Source organism: Salvelinus sp. IW2-2015, linkage group LG19 (assembly GCF_002910315.2).
Source record: "Salvelinus sp. IW2-2015 linkage group LG19, ASM291031v2, whole genome shotgun sequence".
NCBI classification, from domain to species: Eukaryota; Metazoa; Chordata; class Actinopteri; order Salmoniformes; family Salmonidae; genus Salvelinus; species Salvelinus sp. IW2-2015.
In genome coordinates this window covers 37,590,307-37,616,172 of record NC_036859.1, presented here as the reverse complement: position 1 = coordinate 37,616,172, position 25,866 = coordinate 37,590,307, and the positions used below count along the sequence as shown (strand labels likewise).

The 25,866-nt window shown below is 40.9% G+C and overlaps 2 protein-coding genes across 2 annotated transcripts; both read left to right on the top strand.

Annotated features, from left to right (window-relative positions):
• Nucleotides 1-6,522: 6,522 nt before the first annotated feature.
• On the top strand, nt 6,523-15,602 carry LOC111979629 (zinc finger protein 723-like). The gene is made up of 2 exons (XM_024010224.2): nt 6,523-6,808; nt 13,194-15,602. Exons 1-2 carry the CDS (start codon nt 6,643-6,645, stop codon nt 14,510-14,512), a joined length of 1,485 nt encoding a protein of 494 aa, XP_023865992.1. The 5' UTR covers nt 6,523-6,642; the 3' UTR covers nt 14,513-15,602.
• A 1,082-nt stretch (nt 15,603-16,684) lies between these two features.
• Nucleotides 16,685-25,866, top strand: LOC111979633 (dnaJ homolog subfamily C member 1). The gene is made up of 12 exons (XM_024010236.2): nt 16,685-16,969; nt 18,232-18,333; nt 20,829-20,875; nt 21,277-21,442; nt 21,975-22,072; nt 22,352-22,445; nt 22,681-22,780; nt 23,300-23,472; nt 23,867-23,986; nt 24,150-24,198; nt 24,623-25,080; nt 25,389-25,866. Exons 1-12 carry the CDS (start codon nt 16,814-16,816, stop codon nt 25,455-25,457), a joined length of 1,632 nt encoding a protein of 543 aa, XP_023866004.1. The 5' UTR covers nt 16,685-16,813; the 3' UTR covers nt 25,458-25,866.

Sequence of the window (25,866 nt, the reverse complement as noted above, 5' to 3'; positions counted from 1 at the left end):
TTTTACTTTGTCATTATGGGGTATTGTGTGTAGATTGGTGAGAAAAAATATATTTAATCCATTTTGAATTCAGGCTGTAACACAAAAAAATGCGGAATAAGTCAAGGGGTAGGAATACTTTCTAAAGGAACTGTATGTTGTGATTTGGACACTTTTTGATGCTGGTGACCAGTTTATGATGGTGATGCTGGTGACCAGTTTATGATGGTGATGCTGGTGACCAGTTTATGATGGTGATGCTGGTGACCAGCTCATGCTGGTGATACTGGTATGCAAAGTAATGTTTAATCCCTATTGGAATCTATCCAGAGTAGGGATTTCCCAACATTTTTACATTTACTCACCCACAACCTGCATTCAGAATGACTTCCAGGGTTGGAAAGATATATGAGACTACCTAAACCAACTAAAAGGCAACAACTATTTCAGTCCAACTAACAGATTGATCAGTGTACATGCCAAAATACAGATGTTGAAACAAACAATGCTAAAAAGTTGCTGGTTCGAATACCTGAGCCGACAAGGGGAAAAATCTGTCTGTGCCTTTGAGCAAGGCACCTATTATTTTATAAACCATTTAATGTAACCTTTATTTAACTTTGTCAGTTAAGAACAAATTCTTATATACAATGACGGCTTACCACGGCCAAACCAGGACGACACTAGGCCAATTGTGCGTCGCCCAATAACCATCATTTTCTTCAGGGGTGTTGTACTACTATGGCTGACCCTTTAAAACAACACATTTCACTGCACCTATCTGGTATATGTGACCAAAAAAAAGATTAACTACTTATTTGTTTTGTATATAGTGTTGTGAATTGTGGTGAAAAGCCTTTAATCTTTGCTCTAATTCCTTTGCAGGGTGCAGTTGTGGCTACAATGGCAACACGTATCACCACTTACATCAGATCAATACACAGATGGCAATTCAATGCAAGAATCAAGAAACTTAAAGACCACCTGCCATAAATGAACAAAGACCAATTCATTATTTTCCTTTAACAACCTTTTTCCCCCCCATATTTACCAAAAACTTTTTTGTACATTTCATTCTTCACAGCATGTATCCCCACTTGTATCGAGTTAACACAGGTGGCAGAACAATTGGCAGTAAAAAAAAAAAAGGATAACAATGCTTGGATAAAGAAGCTCAAACACCACCTGCGCTTTTAAAATAAGTAAAGGAGCCTTTTGGAAATGCCTGTGCAAACAGACAAAGTGCTAGTTAGGCATAAATATTATTGCTTTCACCAACCCAACCCAACCCAACCCACCCCATGCCATGCGAATAGTCAACAAAAGTGACTTCACCCTCTGCAATGAATGTACCTGGCCATAATTCAAGTATTTTTTTGCAAAAAAAACTGAAAAAAAACTAGTTTGGCACTGCCATCTTGTGTTACTTTCTGGAACAGCATGAGCTGAGCTCCCATGTATACAAAATAATAACCTAAATGGATAGTGGTTAGTGGTATGTACTGTATGAGACAAAGCAGGCAACAAATAAAGAATTACATAATAAGAAAGTTTAATAAAAAAAAAACAACATGATATAATAAGTTAAAAGTAATCTTGGGAGACGTTGCCCAAACACTTGCCATATAAACATATCAACAAGGCTTAAAGAGGAATCATATCGCACATTTACACTACGGCCATGCAGGTAACACATTATCATCTTTACATTTTCATCAATAAATACAAAATCTGTAAACATTCTGACATTGACATGTGGGAACCAATAGATTGATGAGGTGAAAAAAAAAGTTTTTATGTTTATTTTTTTAACCCCTTTTCGTGGTATCCAATTGGTAGTTACAGTTTTGTCCCATCGCTGCAACTCCCATACGGACTCGGGAGAGGTGAAGGTCGAGAGCCGTGCATCCTCCGAAACACAACCCAGCCAAGCCGCGCTGCTTCTTGACACAATGCCCGCTTAACCCGGAAGCCAGCCGCACCAATGTGTTGGAGGAAACACTGTGCACCTGGCGACCGTGTCAGTGTGCATTGAACTTTCGAACTCCAAGAATAAAATCTCTCCTAAAATTAAATTGTTCTGGAATGCATATACAATGCATTTGGGAAGTATTCAGACCCCTTGACTTTTTCCACATTTTGTTATGTTACAGCCTTATTCTAAAATGGATTAAATTATTTTCTGCCCTCATCAATGTACACACAATGACAAAGCGAAAACAGGTTTTTCAAATTTTTTGTATGCATCTGAATACTTTCCGAATGCACTGTATTACTGAAATTGAATGGAAGAAAGCTTGGTTGCTCCCTCACAAATTCTGTATATCAAATAAAGTAAAATCTTGCACAAAATATACCCAATAACTTGTTGTTTAAATTCATGGACTTAGAGGACATATGCCTTTTCTGTGATAAAGAAGGGGAAACTATTATACACATTTTTTTACGAGTGTGACTCTGAAGTTATTTTGGAGCGAGTTAAGTAATTAAGTTTTTAATTTAATTAAGACCCATGTATTTACAATGAAAGATGTAATATGTTATTATTCCACTGAAAACAAAACTACTGAATTAGTCATTCATTTCTTCATTCTCTTTGGTAAATTTTATATACACGAGAAAACAAATATTTGAAATCTGTCCCCAAATAGAATACAAGTTTAAAAAATATTGTAACAACTCTATCATACAATAGTCATTTACAACATTAACAATGTCTACACTGTATTTCTGATCAATTTGATGTTATTTTAATGGACTTTTTTTTGTTGCTTTTCTTTCAAAAATAAGGACATTTCTAAGTGACCCCAAACTTTTGAACGGTAGTGTATTGTTATTTTATGTTTCTTCAGAGAACATATATGTGTAGTGATGTCCTATGTTTTCTTTTGTTATTGTAATTTGAAATAATTAAAATTAAATATACAGTAACAGTCAAAAGTTTGGCCACACCTACTCATTCTTTATTTTTACTATTTTATATATTGTAGAATAATAGTGATGACATCAAAACTATGAAATAACACATATGGAATCATGCAGTAACCAAAAACAGTGCTAAACAAATCAAAATATATTTCAGATTCTTCAAAGTAGCCACCCTTTGCCTTGACAGCTTTGCGCACTCTTGGCATTCTCTAAACCAGCTTCACCTGGAACCAGGGATTTGTCCCAAATACAATGCTTTTAGTTTTAGAAATATTTAGGGCTAACTTATTCCTTGCCATTCACCCTGAAACGAACTGCAACACTTAAACTGCAACTCTTTGTTAAGTGTTGCAGTCATTTCAGTCGCTGTAGTAGTTGACTAGTGTATAGTGTTGAGTCATCCGCATACATAGACACTCTGCCTTTACTCAAAGTCAGTGGCATGTCATTAGTAAAGATTGAAAAAAGCAAGGGGCCTAAACAGCTACCCTGGAGAATTCCTGATTATTACCTGTATTATGTTTGAGAGGCTTCCATTAAAGAACACCCTCTGTGTTCTGTTAGACAAGTAACTCTTTATCCACATTATAGCAGGGGGTGTAAAGCCATAACACATATGTTTTTCCAGCAGCAGACTATGATCGATAATGTCAAAAGCTGCACTGAAGTCTAACAAGACAGCTGTGAAATTGTTAGATATTACTTGTTAGATATTACTGCACTGTCACAGCTAGAAACACAAGCATTTCGCTAACTCCCGCAGTAATATCTGCTAAACACATGTATGTGACCAATACAATTTGAACACCATTTTATTGGTGCTTTGGTCTGAAAATCACAACTCTCCACTTCAGATCCTAATCATTTATAGAGCCAGGAAATCAAAACAAAACCACCCCTAGTCACTCTGACTCTACCTTTCCTAATGCCTTAACTATCTTTGTGACCACTAATAGATCTCCCAGAAATACATAATTGTTGATGAATCGCGCTCCAAAAGAAACTGATGTTCGTTTACAACTTTCGCTCTTTAGGCTCCATCTCCCGTTTGTCAGTGTCTTCCATTCATTCTCACCAACTTCACTCAACCGCACGCCATCAACCAGCACTTCCACTTCCGCCATCTCCCTCCTCCACCATGCTGCTATTGTTGCCAGCTAGCCAGCATAAACTAGCTTGCTGGGAAATGGGAAAGGCTCATCAGAGATGACTGACTGAACCGAATTCATTAGTCTCCACTTGACTCTGATCTGCGCGGCTAACGTCATCAAAGGTGTGTTCGTATAGCTTCTCCCTGTGAAAGGGGACAGTCTAGTGATTTCAGCCAATGTGGTCTCATCCAAAGATTATGGATTTACTGACAAGATACATGTCTCTCCGGCCTAACAATGAGAGTCGTTGTCCACAAAGCGGCACGGCGAGGCTGTCTAGCTCCAGCCTATTCTTTCTTTGGATTGCTGGATACATCTCATTATTGTAATCCTTTTTTGAATACTCAATGAGGGTTGTTGACATCAACCGCCTGTATTAAATGGAGAGAGATGCTATGCTACTAGCCTCATGTCATGAATATGCATAGCCGTCACGAGACAACACCCATTTAAAGTGTTTTTTTTCTCTCAAAGTTGCCAGGATGTCACATGTCCTACTTATATCACCACGCTCGTAACAACTTAAGCATTACAAAAACTTTTATTAGATCAAATAAACCTCACGTAGCAAATTAGCCATTCATTTTTTCGTTGACCAAATTCGACGTCCTCAATGACATCCATACAAAAACACCTTGCTTGGTGGGCGATACACAACGAAAATACGCCACCTGCTGGAGGGAGACAGATTTTCCGCCGAGTTGGGCCTCTCTTCCTCTTCCTCTCATCTCGCTGTGATATTCTCAGACGGATTTAGAGCTCACAATATGGAAAAAAATACTAAATCACTTTGTGCGTAAAGCTGAAGTTGTAAGGAATCTGCAGACATTCGAATGGTGTCTCGGAATTGCTCAGAGGAGGTTTGGCAGAAAATGGTTTGTTGTCAGTTATATTAAATGGGGCCAAATTTGTACTGTCACTAAATATAATTATATTCATTTTACAGTTATAAGAAAGGTGAAATCTTATAGTAAATCGTTTATTTTATTGTCACTATATAAAGAAAGCATTAATATTATTATAATATTTGGTATTATGTACTTGAGTTTGTGTCCTCAAAAGTGAGTACACCTCAGAAATGAATTCCTTTTTTTTTTCCCCAGAAAGGTGCTTTCCAGACCTTTCTAGAACTATGCAGCATTACTAGTTATGGTTCATGGCCATCTCATGAAAAAGTATTACTTTTGGGTATGTCTATTTATGCGTAAAACTACATTTTGCCATAAAGTTCCAAATAAGTTGAATAAAGTCATTTTAGATTACTTTATTTGCTGAGTCCATTTCAGGTAAAAAATCTAACTCAAAAGTCAGCTTTCAAAATATCGCAACATCCCAGGGATACATTTGTAAACAGGAGTCCATTTTTATAAAATGCAAGTCAGTTAAAGAACAAATTATTATTTACAATGATGGACTAACCCCAGACAATGCTGGGCCAATTGTGCGCCGCCCTATGGGACTGCCAATCATAGCCAGATGTGATACAGCCTGGATTTGAACCAGGGACTGTAGTGACAACTCTAGCACTGAAATGCATTGCCTTAGACTGCTGCGCCACTCAGGAGCCCTGCGTATTATGGGAAGGTTATTAAAAACAATCAAACTTGAGCACCAAGCTGTGGAAACCTGTGGATATTGTATTTGCTCATTACAAATATATTTTATTTAGAAAACTGCTTTTCGCTTATGTTAAATACATGTGATATGAACGTGTTTTGAATGGTACTGCAAACACTCATAATTAATAAGGTGATACTGTTATTAATGCCTCGTGTTATACCCCTTTGGAGTGAAAAGATGGCAGATTGTACTGAGAAAAACATTTTCAAATAATCCATCCTGTTTGAAACTAGGGACATAAATAAATAATAATAATAATAAACTGGCATGTTATAGCAGTGTGTAGAAGAGAGATCCCACAATGTGAGAAATGTGCAGTGGGGGCACAGTTTATCGGTAGCGTAGAGTTGGGATAGAGAAGGCATCGTGTGTCAACTGGGGATCCGAAGTGCCCTGTGAGGAAGCGACAGGTTGAAATTGCGAGAGCTCGAGAGGGGCAGAAAGTTTCCTATGCTGAGGCAGTGAAGAGAGTTTAAGATAGCCAAAGGGTGAGTGATTCGCCTGGGAGCCCCCCAGTGAGTAGGCCGGAAGAGAGACATACAGGGAGGATAAGTTTTTAGTAAGGTTGAATTTCTTGCGTTTATAGCCATAACATCAACTTTACTGCACTGATGGAGCGGAAATCACAGTAGATAGCTTTGTTAGTTGCAGCAGCAGAAATATTTGGGTGTGAGAGATTGTAGTGCAGAACGTCTACAGGGAGTTTTGAGAAAAGGAATTCCAAAGTAGTTGGATGATGGGGTTAGATGTTGGTGCAATTTAAGATTTTCCCCATTTTTGTGACCAAATACTTCATCCGCACTCCGACCAACGAAAGGCAGCACCGCATATAATCTGCCGGAAAAATCACACAAAGAAGAAGACAAACACAGGATTGTGGGAAATTTCGCACCTTGCGAAATGTAGGCTACATGCACAATTTGAACGGAATATTACATATTTATCGACTTTCATTTCGATCAAAATGTCTAAACTACAGTTGTTCAATGCGTATCTGACTGAACGTTTAACAGCAGCTGCTACAGAGATATCAGTGGCAGTAGAGAGAACGATAACAGATTACCAGGAAGAGAACGAACGTCTGCGTCGATTACTTGATTTGTTAACCAAGCCAAAGTTTCACAGAGCAGGTCTGTATTGGATCAATGGGACAGCTAACTAAATGTGGTATCATAACATTTTAAATAAGGCACACTGCCTAGGTAAGCTAACGTTAGCTAGCTAGACCCAATGAGGCGTATTAAACCTGGATTGTTGATGCTATGAATTGGACAATGACGGGCTTTGAAGGGTCATGGCTAGAAGGGATCCAGGTTTTGTTATAGGGTTACAGGTTTTGTTCAATTAACGTCAGATTTTCGTACCAGGTTAGGATAACTAACGTAGTGGGTTAGGATAATTGGGTTAAGGTTAGGGATAGGCAAAATGCAAAAAAATTATTCAACGTTTGACCTTAATTTGTCAAAAGCTGGATCCCTTCTAGCTAGCCATGCTGCTGGCTAGAAGGCCGCCCCTGCTGTTATCCCAGAAGGAGCAGTTCTCGAATGAATGGAATTCTACAGTATATCAATAAAAATACATGACATGTATTTAAGTATTTATTTGTTGTAGTGGGGACAGTAACATTACTACTCAAAATAACTGTTTCAAAGAATAGGTTTTTATATATAAAAAAAAAAAAAAAACATTTTAATGTTCATTTTAATTAGGGCTCAGACACAACAATAGCATTTGCTGGCCGAGAGTACTTCGCACCTCTGAACGTAACTTGCGAACCGAGTGCACACTGATTTTACATGTAGAATCGTGTGAAAATGTCGGCAGTCAGACATCTACAGTCGGTGGTCCCTAAAACACAGCGCGCTGAACGATCCGCAGACGCCAGAATCACATTCGGTGCGATGTGTAATTGTTACTGGCCTTTAAAGGCGCCCACCAGAGGGCAATGCTCAAATCAAATTGTATTTGTCACATGCGCCGAATACAACAGGTGTTGTTGACCTTACAGTGAAATGCTTACTTACAATCCCTTAATTAACCAACAATGCATTTTTAAGAAAAATACAACCAAAAAAAGTAAGAAATTAAAAGTATCCAATAATTAAAGAGCAGCAGTAAAATAACAATAACGAAGCTATATACAGGGGGTACAGGCACAAGAGTCAATGTGCAGGGGAACGGGTTAGTCGAGGTAATTGAGGTAATATGTACATGTAGGTAGAGTTATTCAAGTGACTGCATAGATAATAACAGAGTAGCAGCAACAGTGTAAAGGGGGGGATGCAAATAGTATGGGGGTAACCATTTGATTGGAGTCTTATGGCTTGGGGGTAGAAGCTGTTTAGAAGCCTCTTGGACCTAGACTTGGTGCTCCGGTAGCGCTTGCCGTGCGGAAGCAGAGAGAACAGTCTGACTAGGGTGGCTGGAGTCTTTTCAGTGCCTTCCTCTGCCTGGTATAGAGGTCCTGAATGGCAGGAAGCTTGACCCCAGTGATGTACTGGGCTGTACGCACTACCCTCTATAGCGCCTTGTGGTCGGAGGCCGAGCAGTTGCTATACCAGGCAGTGATGCAACCCGTCAGGATGCTCTCGGTGGTGCAGCTGTAGAACCTTGGGGCAGCAGGTAGCCTAGTTGTTAGAGCATTGGGCCAGTAACCAAAATATTGCTAGATCAAATCCCTGAGCTGACAAGGTAAAAATCTGTTGTTCTGCTCCTGAACTAGGCAGTTATAACCCACTGTTCACCGGTAGGCCGTCATTGTAAATAATAATAATAATAATTTGTTCTTAACTGACTTGCCTAGTTAAATAAAGGTTAAATAAACCTGTTGTATTCAGCGCATGTGACAGATTTGATTTGATTTGAAATCATTATCTTCGACTTCGCCATCTATTGTTATCTCCAAAGTTTTAGCATCTTCCATAAGAGACATGCGTTTTTCTACATTGTAATGGACATGGTGCAACCTTTGGTAGGTAGGCTGCTGGCAGGCTTCGGCTGCGGTACAGCAAAGCCAAGTCAGCCCGATCTCATGGTTCTCACAGGGGAAGTGAAATGATAGGCTACAATGACTTTGCTCTTGATGCACGTCACAAATGACATGAAACAACAACCCTGAGTGCATCAGACACAACAAAATAGATAAGTTCCTTTAATTTTCTTTCACGGTACCTGTTCATTATAGGATAGACACCTTGTGGTTTGCTGCACTAATCAAAGCAGTGAAGCGTGTGAGTGAAGCAAGACTTTAATGATCAAAACCATTCATCTTGGGGCGACGGGTGGAGCAGGGTTGCAAAATGCAATCATATCACGCAATTATAGTATTTCTATAATGGTTGTGTGTGTGTGTACACACACACACACACACACACACACAGAGAGAGTATACAAAACATTAAGAATACCTGCTCTTTCCATGACACAGACTGAGCAGGTAGAAGCTATGAGCAGGTAGAAGCTACCCCACCTCTTCAAGGAATACCTAGGATAGGATAAAGTAATCCTTCTGACCCCCCCCCCCCCCCCTTAAAAGATTTAGATGCACTATTGTAAAGTGGTTGTTCCACTGGATGTCATAAGGTGAATGCACCAATTTGTAAGTCGCTCTGGATAAGAGCGTCTGCTAAATGACTTAAATGTAAATGTAAATGTAAATGTATGATTGGGGTTGCACATTGAGGAATATTCAGCGATGGAAACTTTCCATGGTAATTAAAGGGAATATATGGGAATTAACGGGAATATATGGGAATTAACGGGAATATATGGGAATTAATATTAATACCATTTAAATGTAGATGTTTTTTTGCATTGGATATATTTACCATGTCATATGGAGACACAAACCTTTTACCTTATCATAAGTAGACAATTGCAAATTATTAAATCCTTCCAATAGAAATCCAAAAAACAATTTAGTTACGAATTGAACTTTAATTAAATAAGTTGACTCTTCACATGGGATGATTTCACTGAACAACAAAAGAAAGGGGAATATTGAATGATGCCCAATGATCCATCGCATCTCCCCAAAATGTTTTCAACGTACAGCTGTAAAATGATAGTCTAGAAACTAAAGCTTTGGTTGTCTTCCTCTCAGGCTTCCATGTCTTCTCTCTTGACCTCCTCAATGTCCACCTCTTGAACATCGGACTCTGAGGCCTCATCTTCACTGTCACTTTCCAACCTTGTTGAGGATGGCTTGTTGTCAGGCTCAAAAAGCCTCAAATTTGCCTGGGTGGCCACCAATTTTTTAACTCTTACATTGGTCAGCCTGTTGCGTGCTTTGGTGTGTGTGTTCCAGAACAAGGACCAGTTGCGCTCTGAGGTGGCTGATGTTGGTGGGATTTGGAGGATAATGGAGGCAACAGGGGAAAGAGCCTCAGATCCACAAATTCCCTTCCAGCAGGTGCCTGATGAGATATGTTGGCATGACTGCCATATTGCATCTCCATCCCAAAGCCCTTGCTTGGAAGTGTACTTAGCCAGACTGCCAAGAACCTTGCCCTCATCCATGCCTTGTTGATCTCTGCACCAGACAGGATGCCCTGCCAGCATACTTGGGGTCCAACATGTACGCTGCGGTGTGTATGGGCTTCAGGCAGGAGTCTTCACACTTTTTGATGTATTTCAGAACTGCAGTTTCCTCTGATTGGAGCAATAGTGAAGTGGGCAGGGCAGTACATATTTCTTCTCTTACATCTGCAAGCAGAGTCTGAACATCAGACAGGATGGCATTGTCTCCCTCAATCCGTGCAATGGCTACTACAATAGGTTTCAGGCTGCTTACCACTCTCTCCTAAAATACATCATCCAGGAGGATCCTCTTGATGGGGCTGTCCATATCGGCAGACTGTGATATGGCCATTTCTTGGAGAAACTCCTTCCCCTCCAGGAGACTGTCAAACATGACAACACCACCCCAACGGGTGTTGCTGGGCAGCTTCAATATGGTGCTCTTATTCTTCTCACTTTGCTTGGTGAGGTAGATCGCTGCTATAACTTGATGACCCTTCACATACCTAACCATTTCCTTGGCTCTCTTGTAGAGTGTATCCATTGTTTTCAGTGCCACGATGTCCTTGAGGAGCAGATTCAATGCATGAGCAGCACAGCCAATGGTTGTGATGTGAGGGTAGGACTCCTCCACTTTAGACCGAGCAGCCTTCATGTTCGCAGCATTGTCTGTCACCAGTGCAAATACCTTATGTGGTCCAAGGTCACTGATGACTGCCTTCAGCTCATCTGCAATGTAGAGACCGGTGTGTCTGTTGTCCCTTGTGTCTGTGCTCTTGTAGAATACTGGTTGAGGGGTGGAGATGATGTAGTTAATTATTCCTTGCCCACGAACATTCGACCACCCATCAGAGATGATTGCAATACAGTTCGCTTTCTCTATGATTTGCTTGACCTTCACTTGAACTCTGTTGAACTCTGCATATAGCAAATTAGTAAATAAAGCATGTCTGGTTGGAGGGGTGTATGCTGGGCAAAGAACATTCAGAAATCTCTTCCAATACACATTGCCTGTGAGCATCAGAGGTGAACCAGTTGCATACACAGCTCGAGCAAGACCTTCATCAGCATTTCTCTGACTACGTTCCTCCATTGAGTCAAAAACACATCTGATTCCAGGAGGACCATGAGCTGTTGCTATTGATAAGGTGTCTGATTCATCCTTTACACCTCGAATAGAAGTAGAGGGTCTTATGTCAGAGGTTGCTTGTTGTGAGCGATGAGGGAACTTTATGCACTTGGCCAGATGATTCTGAATCTTTGTTGCATTCTTCACATATGATTTGTCACAGTATTTGCAAATGTACACAGCTTTTCCTTCTACATTAGCTGCAGTGAAATGTCTACACACGTCAGATAGTGCCCGTGGCATTTTCCTGTAAAGATTAGGAAAAAAATACAATTCCATGTACAGATAAATAGTTAAGCAGTTAGATTAAACAACTCCTTTTGTAAGAAATGTTTTAAAATGAAACAAGCAAGCTAAAACCCACATGGTAGCAAAAACTAACTAGCAGAAATTGTTAACAAGTTAGAAATGATTTAAACACACTTTGCTGTAGGCTACTATTTACTAGTTAACAAAAAAATCATGTATGTTATATAAAATATATACACCCCACCCAGTATTGTAATCAAAACTTACCAGAAAGCATCTAGTCCTTGCCTCAGACAGTGTAGAAGTGTGGGCTCAATAGCATCTCATTAGTGTGCAAGATCTTAAGAATCAGCTGCACATTTGGTGGAAGAATGCACTGCACATGCAGACGGTTGCACATGCAGACGGTTGCAATTCCAATTCGAATTGGGGATAGTTTAACCAAAATATGCCACAAGACCAAGAATTGCTTTATTCCACAAAAAAAGGTTCACTGTTATAAATTCCCCAAATTCCCGGGCTTATCTTCCCATGGAAAAATTCTGGAAATTTACCGGAAAGTTTACAAACCTTTGCAACCTTAGCTATGATCTCTTATTGATGTCACCTGTTAAATTCACTTCAATCAGTGTATATGAAGTGGAGGAGACGGGTTAAAGAAGGATTTTTAAGCCTTGAGACATGGATTGTGTATGTGTGCCATTCAGAGGGTGAATGGGCAAGACAACAAAATGTAAGTGCCTCTTGAACGGGGTATGTAGTAGTAGGTGTCAGGCGCACTGGTTTGAGTGTGTCACGAACTGCAACACTGCTGAGTTTTTCAAACAGTTTCCTGTGTGTATCAAGAATAGTCGTCGCCCCCCCCCCCCCCCCAAAGGACATCCAGCCAACTTGGCACTACCGTGGGAAGCATTGGCCGTGGGCCAGCATCCCTGTAGAACGCTTTCGACACCTTGTAGAGTCCATGCCCATATTAAATAAACAATGCCATGCTGATGGGTGGTAACATTAAAATAAAACCCAGTCCTGAACAGAAACGTCGACTGAAAAGTATTAGCGCGTCATATGATAAGGGAAACACCACATTGACACAAAAATATATATAATCCCCACTTGGATTTCCCACTTCAAACCCAGCTATATCATACTTTGACTAAAACAATGAATTATTGACTTCAATCTTTGTGCAACGTCATGGGGTAAGCTCCGGGGATCATCTTTCAGTGGGGGGAAAAAAAGTTAATTTCTGCTCTTGTGGTACCTTAATATAATTGTAATGTATGCATTAAGGTGTCTAGTAGAATACACCTGTCAAAAAAAGAAGGTAGACGTTAATAAATGCATTTCAATAGCTTCCCCAAAAACTTTTTTTTACAATGGAGTACCTAACATATTATTAATGTATGCATTCAGTACTGCTAAATGAAATGGCTGCGAAATGATGGCTGTCAGGTTACATAGCATTGGCTACACAACTAGCTAGCTTACAGCTAGCTACAGACTGTAGTGGTGGCACTAGTACATTTCTTCTGCAGGGCATAAGGGAACTGGATGATATACTTATTATATTTAAAAATATGAAATTATACATCAATATTTCCCGTCTGTTTTCTTTTCAGACACCCAGCAACTCACTCTCCTTGTATCTGAAGAGGAGGAACAATGTGAGCAGGAGTGGAGCCCAAGTCTGGGGCAAGAGGACCCAGAGCCCACACACGTTAAAGAGGAACACGAGGAGTTCAGGACCAGTCAGGAGGAAGAGCAGCTTCAAGGGCTGGAGTCTGACACCAAAGACTCACTTTTCACACAGGCAGGAGTGAATGTTGACTGCAATGATCAGGGCCCACCGCAGCTCTCACATCTTTACCAAACTCAAACTGTGGAGAACAAGGAGAAGCACTCTATAGCCACCAACACAATTGAAGAGATCAAAACAGAACCTAATGGACAGGACTATGGAGTACCAGAACCAACTGGTGACTCTCATCTCCTCTCTGCAGTAAATCCTGGTTGTTCTGCAGCTCAGAGTGAAGCCAATGACAATGGGATGGAAAGTGAAGAAGAACTGCCAGGATCTACACTGCTCGAATCAACTAGAACATGGCTAAAACAAGGACAAAGCTCCCATACCAGTACTGATGACAAGACAGCCAAACAGTTGCCCCAATTTAAATCCCCCAGTCAAAGAAATTCTGTTCCTTTTTCTTGCAAGGTGTGTGGGGAGACTTTTGTTTTCATGGGCCATTTCGTCCATCATGTGCGAGAAACACACACAAAGAATCAAGACTACATGTGTGGTGTGTGTGGAGAAGACTTTGAGTCCACAGAATGTATGATCGATCACCTGCAAACACACACTACAGAAATATATTATTGTGATGTTTGTAGCAAACGCTTCTCCTTTGAGTCTCATCTGAAACAACACATGTTGGTTCACACTGGGGAGAGGCAATACCAATGCAAAGAATGTGGCAAATGCTTCATTCATAGTGGACAGCTGAATACACATATGAAGATTCACACACGGGAGAAAATGTATCAGTGTAAAGAATGTGAAAAATGTTTCCCCAGTAAGCATAACCTGGACAGACATATGGTGATTCACATATATTCTAATCTGAAAATGCATAAGACTCGCACAGGAGAGAAACGATATCAATGCAAAGAATGTGGGAAATGCTTCCTTCATAAGGGACACCTGAATACCCATTTAAGAATTCACACAGGAGAGAAACCATACCAATGCAACGAATGTGAGAAATGTTTTGGCCGGAAGGAAAACCTAACCGCACATATGAGGGTTCACACAGGGGAGAAACCATACAAGTGCCCAGTGTGTGGGAAATGCTATAGCACTGCACAAGTTTTAAAATTGCATCAACTTCAAAGTCACTATCTAGGTTTCCATCCAATTGGTGATGGATTTTCATGCGAATAGTCCATATAGAAAGAATATGGCCATTTTATCACCAGAGGTGTGTTTCCAACAAACTCAATTTTTAGCAGATAAAATGCTGTGCGTGATGTAGTTAACTTAAGCGCAAAAGTACTTTTTATGTTTTCATATACCAAATAAATGTTTCCATTGCATTTTCAACTCTACGAATGGTTTTGTCACAAACTGTGGCGATAAATGGTATTAATTGCCCAATCTGGTTTTGGCACATGCTCTATAAACAACAGTCTGCTGATAAAGTGGACGAGGTAGGTTATATGATGAGATATGGATAAAATCAATATCCTTTTTTGATTGTTATAATTGGCAGCTATCAAGTCACCAGCATCATTGGACATTTGCATGAAACTCATCACCGTGCACTTAACCACCATAACTTATACCATCTGCCAATAAACTGCATGCTTTTCCATGTGGCGGTAGTAGGCTACAACATCATTGTGTGACTCGGAAGTTTAATGCGACATGGTGGTTTTTCCACCGCAATTGTTGTGTGATCTATTTAATCGACCCCAAAAAATAATAATATCCCACCTTGTCTAGCGTGTTTAGTTGACATTAGAACGTTTTTCAAAAGGCCTGTCGTGACTTTTTTTTTATGCATCGGGTCATTGTCCTGTAGATCACTTCATTATTCCTTTTTGTTTACAAAGCTCTACTGTACGAGTTTCTGACTTACCCAACTTTTCTGTTAAAATATAAAAACATGAGAAACCAAACCTGTTCACAAGGTTGGTTAACTCTTGAGGTTTCTTCGGGTCTCCACCGAACTAGGTGAATCCGCTTTTAGTTATGAAGCACCTCGTTGCTGGAACCAACTACAAAATACTATTACAATAGGATGTTCTGGTGCCACTCGGGCAATTCAAAATATTGATTAGTGACTGTCTTATTGAGGAATGTAATGTTTTTTTTTTCTTGAATATTTGTGTTGTACTGTATTTTACTGGTTTTATATTGTATTTGATTTGTATTATAAATTGTATATGCAGGGCTCCTTTTGGAAAGAGACCCTTGTCTCAATGGTGACTCCCTGCTTAAATAAAGGTAAATAAGATTAATCTGCATGAAATGGTTGGATGAAACCCGGTTACTGTGAGGAATGTTCACGTTAGTATGTAGTAGGACTACACATACTAGTGCCTTTTTGAGTAGTGCTTTAATCCCAAATGGTGACAATCAAAAACCACCATACTTTCCCGGCCTTGTGGTTGGAAGTATTTTCTTTGGTGGTGCTAAGCACATACAATCTAAAATCTAAACATGATATAGTCTGAATGTGGGGGGGGGGTACTTCATTTATTAATTTGTGTTGCTTTATAGCAAAAAGTGACCTGCCCAAATGTTACGTCATGGTCCCTTCTTTAGCTTGGAGGCTGCTGAGGCGGCTCATAGTAATGGTTGGAACGGAGCGGATGGAATGGCATCAAACACATGAATGTATTTGATACCATTCCACTGATTCCGCTTCATCCATTACCATGAGCCCATCCTCCCCAATTAAGGTGCCACCAACCTCCTGTGTCGGAGTGTTTTTCAATCAGAAGGAATGAATGGCCTTTTCCAAATGAACACATCAGAAATGTGTTGATTCCTGTATATTTCATTTTTCCATGACGACCTACTCAAGGTTTACTCCAAAGTAGATATTTTAAGGAGATCCAAATAAAATAAAATACATTAAACTTGTCATTACTTAAATGTCCCTCTGTTTTCCATAAACCTTCAAGATCCAGTATAACAGAATCACAGAAGTTCATATTCCAAAATGTAGTTTGTTGAAGTGTTGCCTTTCTCTAGGGTTGCAAACTTCCTGGTTATTTAACAAAGTTCCACGATTTTCTTTCAGATACTATGTTAATTAACGCGTGTATTTGGATATATCGAATGTTTGGGGAATTTGTAATTATTACTTTTTTTTTAAAGTATGTGAGCTCTAGTAGACAGACCACATGGTTCCTGAGAAAATAGCCTATTCTAAAAACATCTAATCAACAAAGTAATTTCACTGGGTTCAAATCGGGGACACGCTGGATTGAAATCGGACTCGGAGGGATATCATGTGCATCAATTGGTGCTTTTATGTTGAAGGCAAAAACTCTACAAACCGGTGTGACACGTGTGGAAACAGGAAGAGGTGACCAACACAGGATTGTGGGAAATGTGGCAAATCTTTAGCGCAAGCAGCCTGTTGTAAGGGTGGTAGCCGCGCTAGGTGTATATCAGCAGGATTTAAAAGAAATCGCGGTACAATATTGCCGCCAACATTATCAAAGCCTGATAATGACCTCAGCTTCATGGAGCCTCTCGTTTATTGCTGCCGTCAGTATTCTTATTGCCTGCCCAAGACCCTCTCATTCCTGGGATTCAGACATTGAGCTCTACGATCTAGTGGAGGAAATTCAACAAAACTTTTACGAATTCCTGTCTGTTGAGCAGGTAAGTCATAACTAGTTGTTGTTGGGGTTTTTTACCTGTAAACGTACGTTTACTAACTAGCATTTTATTTTTAAAGTCCTAAATAGAGATCTGTTCCCATGAGGCCTGTTTTTTTTTTTTTTTTAACTAGCTAGCGAACTAGCTACGTGTAACTAGACTACCGGGAGACGAGCAAACCATGACGTGTCACGTTGCTTCCCCTTATTTTGTATCATAACCCCTGATGGAAGTTAAGGAAGGTAGTTAAATACCTGTAATGACCCGGCTGGGTCATAAAGGGAAAAGAGACGGACTCTAGGTGTGCAGGTCAGAACACAGGTTTATTCATAAACTGGGCTATTGTTCCGGCCACAACCCACGCCGCTAAATGCCGAACGTACACAATGTTACCCTGTCGGGTYAAKRGTCACTCTCATAGGAACAGATCAAGGCACGAACAGAAGAGCGAGAACAATGAGACAGTAATCCCTATTTATGCATTTCCAAATCCCGCGGTATTACCCATCATACCCCCCCAACCTTTCCATCTGTCCTGACATATTTAACCCCTGCTAGTAGCCATGAGAACCATAACACACCCACAAACACAGAACACAATACCGGGTCGTTACATACCGTTAGCTAGTTGTTCATCTTGCAATGAACACTTGCTGGGATACTGTTGCTTCACCAGCAAAAGTTTACTGGTCTGGGGCAAGCTTTTGCTCCAGCCCTGTTTTAACACATACGATTTTTACTCATCTGATTCAGCTACGCATCAGGACCTTGATCAGCTGAATGAGGTGTGTTGAAATAGGGCTGGAACAAAAGCCTGCATGCCCGTCAGCTCTCCAGGAGGAGGGTTGGCCACCATATGGACAAACTTAGTACAGGATAGTGTTGAATACAGTGTCGTCCTGCAATGGAGTCATCTGAGTGCCATGTCTTTGTAGGACTCAGTTAGCACTGGAGGTGATTACTGTCCTCTGGATAGAATGGGGAAGCGTAGGCCCCCGGTAACCTTGGGGTGGTTACTGTCCTCTGGATAGGATGGAGAAGCGTAGGCCCCCGGTAACCTTGGGGTGGTTACTGTCCTCTGGATAGGATGGGGAAGCGTAGGCCATGTCAGGTAGAATGAGAGCATACAGCCTGATTTAGTGCCGTAGACTAGTTATTATGTTTGTGATAAACCATGTGTGATATATCACCACACACAATACTCTCTGAAATGTGTCATGTATATGTCGTTTTCCTTCTCACCTCTCTCTCTCTCCGGAGTGCAGGATGCCTCGTCGACGGACATCAGAAAGGCCTATCGCAGGCTGTCGCTCACGCTGCATCCTGACAAGAACAAAGATGCAAACGCTGAAACCCAATTCAGACAGGTCAGCTCACTCACAATTCAGACGGGTCAGCTCACTCACAATTCAGACAGGTTAGCCCACTCACAATTCAGACAGGTCAGCCCACTCACAATTCAGACAGGTCAGCCCACTCACAATTCAGACAGGTCAGCCCACTCACAATTCAGACGGGTCAGACCACTCACTTAACATTTCGTATTTATTATGGATCCCCGTTAGTTCCTGCCAAAGCAGCAGCTACTTTTCTTGGGGTCCAGCGAAATTAAGGCAGTTTATACCATTTTAAAACATTACAATACATTCACAGATTTCACAACACACTATGTGCCCTCAGGCCCCTACTCCACCACTACCACATGTCTACATTACTAAATCCATGTGTATGGATAGTGCGTGTATGTGTCTGCGAATGTTTGTGTTGCTTCACAGTCCCCTCTGTTCCATAAGGTGTTTTTTAATCTGTTTTTTTTTTAAATCAAATTTTACCGCGTCAGTTACTTGATGTGGAATACAGTTCCATGTGGTCATGGCTCTATGTAGTACTGTGTGCCTCCAATAGTCTGTTCTGGACTTGGGGACTGTGACCTCTTGTGGCATGCCTTGTGGGGTATGAATGGGTGTCTGAGCTGTGTGCCAGTAGTTTAGACAGACAGCAAGGTGCATTCAACATGTCAATACCTCTCATAAATACAAGTAGTTTTGAAGTCAATCTCTCCTCCACTTTCAGCCAGGAGAGATTGACATGCATATTATTAATATTAGCTCTCTGTGTACATCCAAGGGCCAGCCGTGCTGCCCTGTTCTGAGCTAATTGGAATTTTTCCTGAGTCCTTTTTTGTGGCACCTGACCACATGACTGAACAGTAGTCAAGGTGCGACAAAACTAGGGCCTGTAGGACCTGCCTTGTTGATAGTGTTGTTAAGAAGGCAGAGCATCGCTTTATTATGGACAGACTTCTCCCCATCTTAGCTACTACTGCATCAATATGTTTTGACCATGACAGTTTACAATCTAGTGTTACTCCAAGCAGTTTAGTCATCTCAACTTGCTCAATTTCCACATCATTTATTACAAGGTTTAGTTGAGGTTTAGTGAGTGTTTTGTTCCAAATACAATGCTTTTAGTTTTAGAAATGTTTAGGGCTAACTTATTCCTTGACACCCAATCTGAAACTAACTGCATCTCTTTGTTGAGTTGTTGCAGTCATTTCAGTCGCTGTAGTAGCTGACGTGTATAGTGTTGAGTCATCCGCATACATAGAAACTCTGGCTTTACTCAGTCAGTGGTATGTCATTAGTCAAAACTGAAAAAACAGCTACCCTGGAGAATTCCTGATTCTACCTGTATTATGTTTGAGAGGCTTCCATTAAAGAACAACCTCTGTGTTCTGTTAGACAGGTAACTCTTTATCCACATTATAGCAGGGGGTGTAAAGCCATAACACATACGTTTTTCCAGCAGCAGACTATGATCGATAATGTCAAAAGCTGCACTGAAGTCTAACAATACATCCCCCATAATCATTTTATCATCAATTTCTCTCAGCCAATCATCAGTTATTTGTGTAAGTGCTGTGCTTGTTGAGTGTCCTTCCATATAAGCATGCTGAAATTCTGTTGTCAATTTGTTTACTGTAAAATAGCATTGTATCTGGTCAAACACAATTTTTTCCAGATGTTTACTAAGGGTTGGTAACAGGCTGATTGGTCGGCTATTTGAGCCAGTAAAGGGGGCTTTACTATTCTTGGGTAGCAGAATGACTTTAGCTTCCCTCCAGGCCTGAGGGCACACACTCTCTAGTAGGCTTAAATTTGAAGACGTGGCAATATCGTCTGCTATTATCCTCAGTAATTTATATTCAGATAGTCAGACTCTGGTGGCTTGTCATTGTTGATAGACAACAATAATTTTTTCGCCTCTTCCACACTGACTTTACAGAATTCAAAAGTACAATTCTTGTCTTTCATAATTTGGTCCGATATACTTGGATGTGTAGTGTCAGCGTTTGTTGCTGGCATGTCATCCCTAAGTTTGCTTGTCTTGCCAATGAAAAAATCATTAAAGTAGTTTGCAATATCAGTCCCTACTCCCCCTGGGGTTTAACACTCCCTACCTACTCCCCGTGGGGTTTAACACTCCCCACGGGGTTTAACACTCCCCGCGGGGTTTAACACTCCCCGCGGGGTTTAACACTCCCCACGGGGTTTAACACTCCCCACGGGGTTTAACACTCCCCACGGGGTTTAACACTCCCCACGGGGTTTTTTAAGCCCAACTTCGTCTTGTTTGATCTCTATCTTACAAGTAGTCTATGGACACCTTACAGAGAAATTCCAGCAACAAATAGAAAAGTTAACGTTTAAGTGGAACGCTGTTTATATGCAGTGTTTTGTGGCAGTAAAAGTAGCTTGTGAGGTATAGTCATTTTCATACACTGCAATCTAACTGATTAGTTGGAAGTGTTGTTTGCCATTTCTGTCTATTGCCTCACTGATCATTTTTTTCTCTCCCATAGTTGGTGGGCATCTATGAAGTACTGAAAGATGAAGAGAGGAGACAGAGGTCAGCCCCCCTCCTTCTCTCACTACTCTCTTCTGAAAGTGGGAGGAGTCTGTCACATTCACAATTTCATACACAATTTTGTGGAGCGAACTTTACAGTATTCTGTCATCATTAGGTATATTATATTCTCACCATGTTATTCCCCAGTGTATTAATTTAGTATGTATTTCCTATGTTACCCATCACATCAGTGGGACAAAAATGAGGAAAGCACTTTAAAAAAACGAATACCATTTTCACACTGCCGGGCTAAGCCAAGCTGTTCTGCTGCTTATCACTGCTAGAAAAAAAATCCATCACAGTATGGTTTGGGTCGGCACGGTAGTGTGAACCACCCCTTAAAATTTGCCATCTGGAAAATCCTCAAACCACCCTTTCGTTTTGGTTCCTCTCAACTACAGGTACAATGATGTTCTGGTCAACGGGCTACCGGACTGGAGGCAGCCAGTGTTTTACTACAGGCGAGTGAGGAAGATGAGCAATGGGGAGCTGGGCTTCCTGCTCTTCCTCATCCTGACCGTGTGCCACTATGTAGTCATCTGGTCCGTCTACCTGGAGAAGCAGCTGGTGAGGGGACAGTGCATGACCTTTCACCCTTCTGTTTTTTTTTTAACTGCCAAACTGTAATCCAAGTTTTGCTGTAATCCAAGTTTTGCTGTAATCTGTTCCTCACCTTCAATTCTATTAACCCCCCCCCCCCCAATGGGCAGTTATTGCTGTGCTGAAAAAAATGGGTTTAAAAAACGTTTTTCTGTGTTTGGAAAGTATAAATACACCGGTGCAATTTAAGACCGGGTTTCTCAGCCTCGGCGTATTCAGGATTTTATCATAACCAATTACTCCCATTTAACAATGCTCAATTAAGTAGTCCAAAAAAGTAATTTATTGAATTATTCAAACTGAATATGTAAGAGATGTCACATTTCTCCCTCTGTCATATAATAAATGTAAGTGATTTGCAGTAAAATGTTTCCCCTTGAACCAAGTAGATTATGCAAATAAAACTTTTGTTTTTATTTTTTGTGTGAGCAAAATGGAGCCCATAGACTTCTAATAACCTGCTTGACCTCTTCATTCCACACGGTGCTTCTCCTACTAGGACGAACTTCTGAGCAAGAAGAAAAAAGAGAAGAAGAAAAAAATGAGTATCAAGAGTGCTGAAGAATCGCGTTTTGTCGGACAGGAAAAAATAGAGAGGTGAGTGTCACAAGGCGTTCCTAATTTCACAAGTAAATATCATATTGAATAATAATACAGCACTGCTTCTTTTTTTTTTTTTTGCTGTGAAAGAGAACTGCACCATGCCTAACTTCTCAAGCAGTGGAACTGTATATTGTATAACATTTGAAGTGCTCGTTGCATGTGAAAATGTCATGGAAAACACATTGGAATATTGCTCCTTTGTTTAAGCATGTAGTGTGTAGCCTATTCATGTGTGTTGTATGTACACTTCAGCATGGTCACTTTTCCTTTCAGGTCACATGACAAACCTCATTGGCAGGATATCCTGCCACTCAAGCTGAGCACCTGGCTGTATCTCTCTGTCAAGTCCCTCCCCCATGTCATACAGGTAGTCCTCCAACTAATTAACCCGAACGGAATTCTCTTACCTTCAGTCTAGGAACAGCCCTTAGCCATGGTATATTGACCAACATATACAGAGCCTAGTGAAAGTATTCCCTCTCATTGCACAGTTTCTCTCACTGTATTGGTGTACAATTATTTATTTTTTTAAATGGCAATTGATAAGATCCTATCAACATCCTCAGCGAGCGACAATTTATCTTTCATTTTGTCTGTTACAGGACGCCAAACAGTATTACGAAGATTATAAGGAGATGAAGATCAGAGAGAAAGAGGAAGTGGAAGCCATGGCACTGGCAGAACAGGAAGCTACTACAATAAGTAAGGACTTGTAGAAGATTGAAGTAGACAACTTAATTATCTGCCTAATTATGACTGATTGGTCACTTTTGCCTGGTCTTTATTTAAAAGTAAGATTTATTTTATTAACCTGCCTGGATAAATAAAGGTTAATGGGATCAAACAAGAAAATAGGACATCATAATACATTTTATTTGTAGAGCAAAATCGTTTTTCTGAAATAATTCAGTAACTGGGTTTGAATGTAAAAAAAAAAATGTATTTAGCCTTTAACTAGGCAAGTCAGTTAAGAACAAATTCTTATTTACAATGACTGCCTACACCGGCCAAACACGGACGACGCTGGACCAATGATACGCCGCCTTATGGGACTCCCAATCACGGCCGGTTGTAATACAGCCTGGATTCGAACCAGGGTGTCTGTAGTGACACCTCACGCACCGAGGTGCAGTATCTTCGACCGCTGTGCCTCTCAGGAGCATCAGTTGTCCCCAGCCGTGTACCGTGCTCTTGTCTTATCACATTCCTCACTTCCCACAGAAGAGAAACGATCCAAAGTGAAGAAGACGAAGTTTGAGTTCCCCGTTTATGTGCCTTCCCTTACGGTCGCAGACAGTGCAAACTCACTGGCGTACGACCAGGGAATGTCTATCGAGGAGATCGAAAACCAGCTGGACGACTGGCTCGAGGATAAGAAGTCTCAGAAGAAAAAGGTGGGTCCACAATATTTTCCTTTGTGGAAAGGTTTGTTCCCATGACATTAGTAAAGCTCTGGTCTTTTAATTCAGCCAAATATTGGATTATAAAGTTCATGTTTTATTTGCCATTTGTAGGTATAGTTGGACAGTTACCAGAGTTTGATCTGTCTAATAGATCCTATTCTAGGATCAAGTAAGGTAAATTGCATGAATCTGAGGCAACAAGCGACATGGAATAGATTTTGGATGGTCATTATAGCGTTATGTTCACCAAAATACCTAAAATTCACGCTTTTTTTCCCCAACAGAGATTTGCGTAAAACCTGGGAATTTTGGGAACGTTTCTGGAATTTTGCAGCCTTAAGCCAAAATGGCCTGGTCTTTGATCTAATCTTATTTGTTTCCTCAGGCTCCGGAGTGGTCAGAAGAGGACATCACTCTTCTGACAAGGAGTATGGCCAAGTTCCCTGGGGGAACACCTGGACGCTGGGAGAAAATCGCCCACGAACTAGGAAGATCGGTGACCGATGTGAGTATACATTGGGAATGGGTGGTGCATGGAAAACTGGAGGGAATGTGAATGTTTTGTCAGTCTTAGAAAAATATATAGCAAAATTAACATTTTGTGTTTAGAAATTTAGGAGAATAGTAGCTTGTCAAAGAAAAATTCCAAATCTTGTGATCCTTTGCAGGTTACTGCAAAAGTCAAACAAGTTAAAGATGGTCAAACCAACACATCAGGTAAGTCAGTTTCTTTTCACTTTAACCCTTTTGACCTTTGCAGTAACCTGCAAAGGACCACTTTATTGTTCCGTTTTTGCCTTATCATGCACGGCACATTTTTTTTCTTTCTTCTACAATCATGCAATGTAACGAGATAAGAGATATAAAGAGAGAGATATAAATGTAACGTATACAGCTGAATCCATGATATTACTCCCAATACTGAAGCATTTGTATTATAGATGTCCATGAGGAGACGAGGGTATGATGTTCGGGAATATAGCCATTCCAGTTTAAACTTGTTCTGAAATGACAACTGCACTATTTAGTTTTTGTTGCGTTTAGAAAAATGTCCCCCCCTTTTTTTTATTTTTTTTTTATACTTTATTCATCAGCAAAGAGACAGCATATCTTAACTTGTACCTCTTTCTCTCTGATGCAGGGCTGGTGAAGCTCTCGGAGCTCAAGGCCCAGGGCAGCAGCGCTCTCCCAGGAAAGGGCTCCAAAGCTGGGGCCGGAGCCGTACCTGACAGCCTCATGACCCAGCGTGAAGACCCCCAGCCTCCGGCAGCAGCCACGGCAGAGGGGACAGAACACAGCGGCGGAGGGGATGAAGAAGAGGGCATCCAATCAGGTGGTGTCAGGAGGAGAGGTAAAAAGATTGGGGGTGATGCCAAGGGACACAGACAGAGGGACTTTGACTCAGCTGCAGCCGAGGACAGCGGGGAGGAGCAGAGTCCTCCCCCCTCTTCAGTCCCACAACCGTCCAAGGAGAAGGCGACTGATGACGTCTGGACCCAGAACCAGCAGAAGCTTCTGGAGCTGGCCCTACAGCAGTACCCGCGAGGCACCACGGAACGCTGGGACTGGATTGCCAAGGTGGTCCCGGGGAAGAGAAAGGTGAGAGGTTACCCCCCTACAATGCAACATTGCAGAGTGTGTCAAAATGTTTGGCCGACCCCAGTTTAAGTCGTGTGTACACAGTTTGCCTAATCTATATTGTCTGTGGTAATTGACATGATCTGTCAGCTTTTTTGTACACTTATTTATAATTGAAATACTTTCCTGAAACCTGAAGCAATTTCGATGAGTGTTAGATGTAGGTAGGTAGAATAATATGGAAATAACCTAACTTAAATTGTCATGAATAGCTGAGATGATAAACATGATTTAATTTTGGATGGTGATGGACCTATACTGTTTTTCAGGAGGAGTGTATGATCCGTTACAAAATTTTGGCTGAGCTGGTGCTGAAAAGGAAACAGGCCAAGAGCTGACTCCCCCCAGAGACCGCCATCTTGAAATCAGTTTTCTTTTAGATCCCCCACAATGCAACATTGCAGGGTGTGTCAAAACGTTTGGCAGACCCCAGTTTTAAGTAATGTGTACACAGTTTATTGCCTAATCTAGCCCCTTTTCCTGGCTACCCTTCAATGTGATCTAAAAGGATGGAAGAAGAGGACCTGGGAGAAGGGACTAGGGCCTATGGTCTCATGTCTGTCATGTGCCTTAGCTCCGCCCAAAGCATGCCATCCAGCTTCCTCTCTATGGACTGCCATCTGAGGAGTGTTCAGCGCACCAACAAAACAAATATCAATACTTTTTTTTTGCTGTGTCATTTTAAATCACACATGTACTGGAATATAACTTGTTTGAGATAAGGAAATAAATGGTTTTATTTATTTA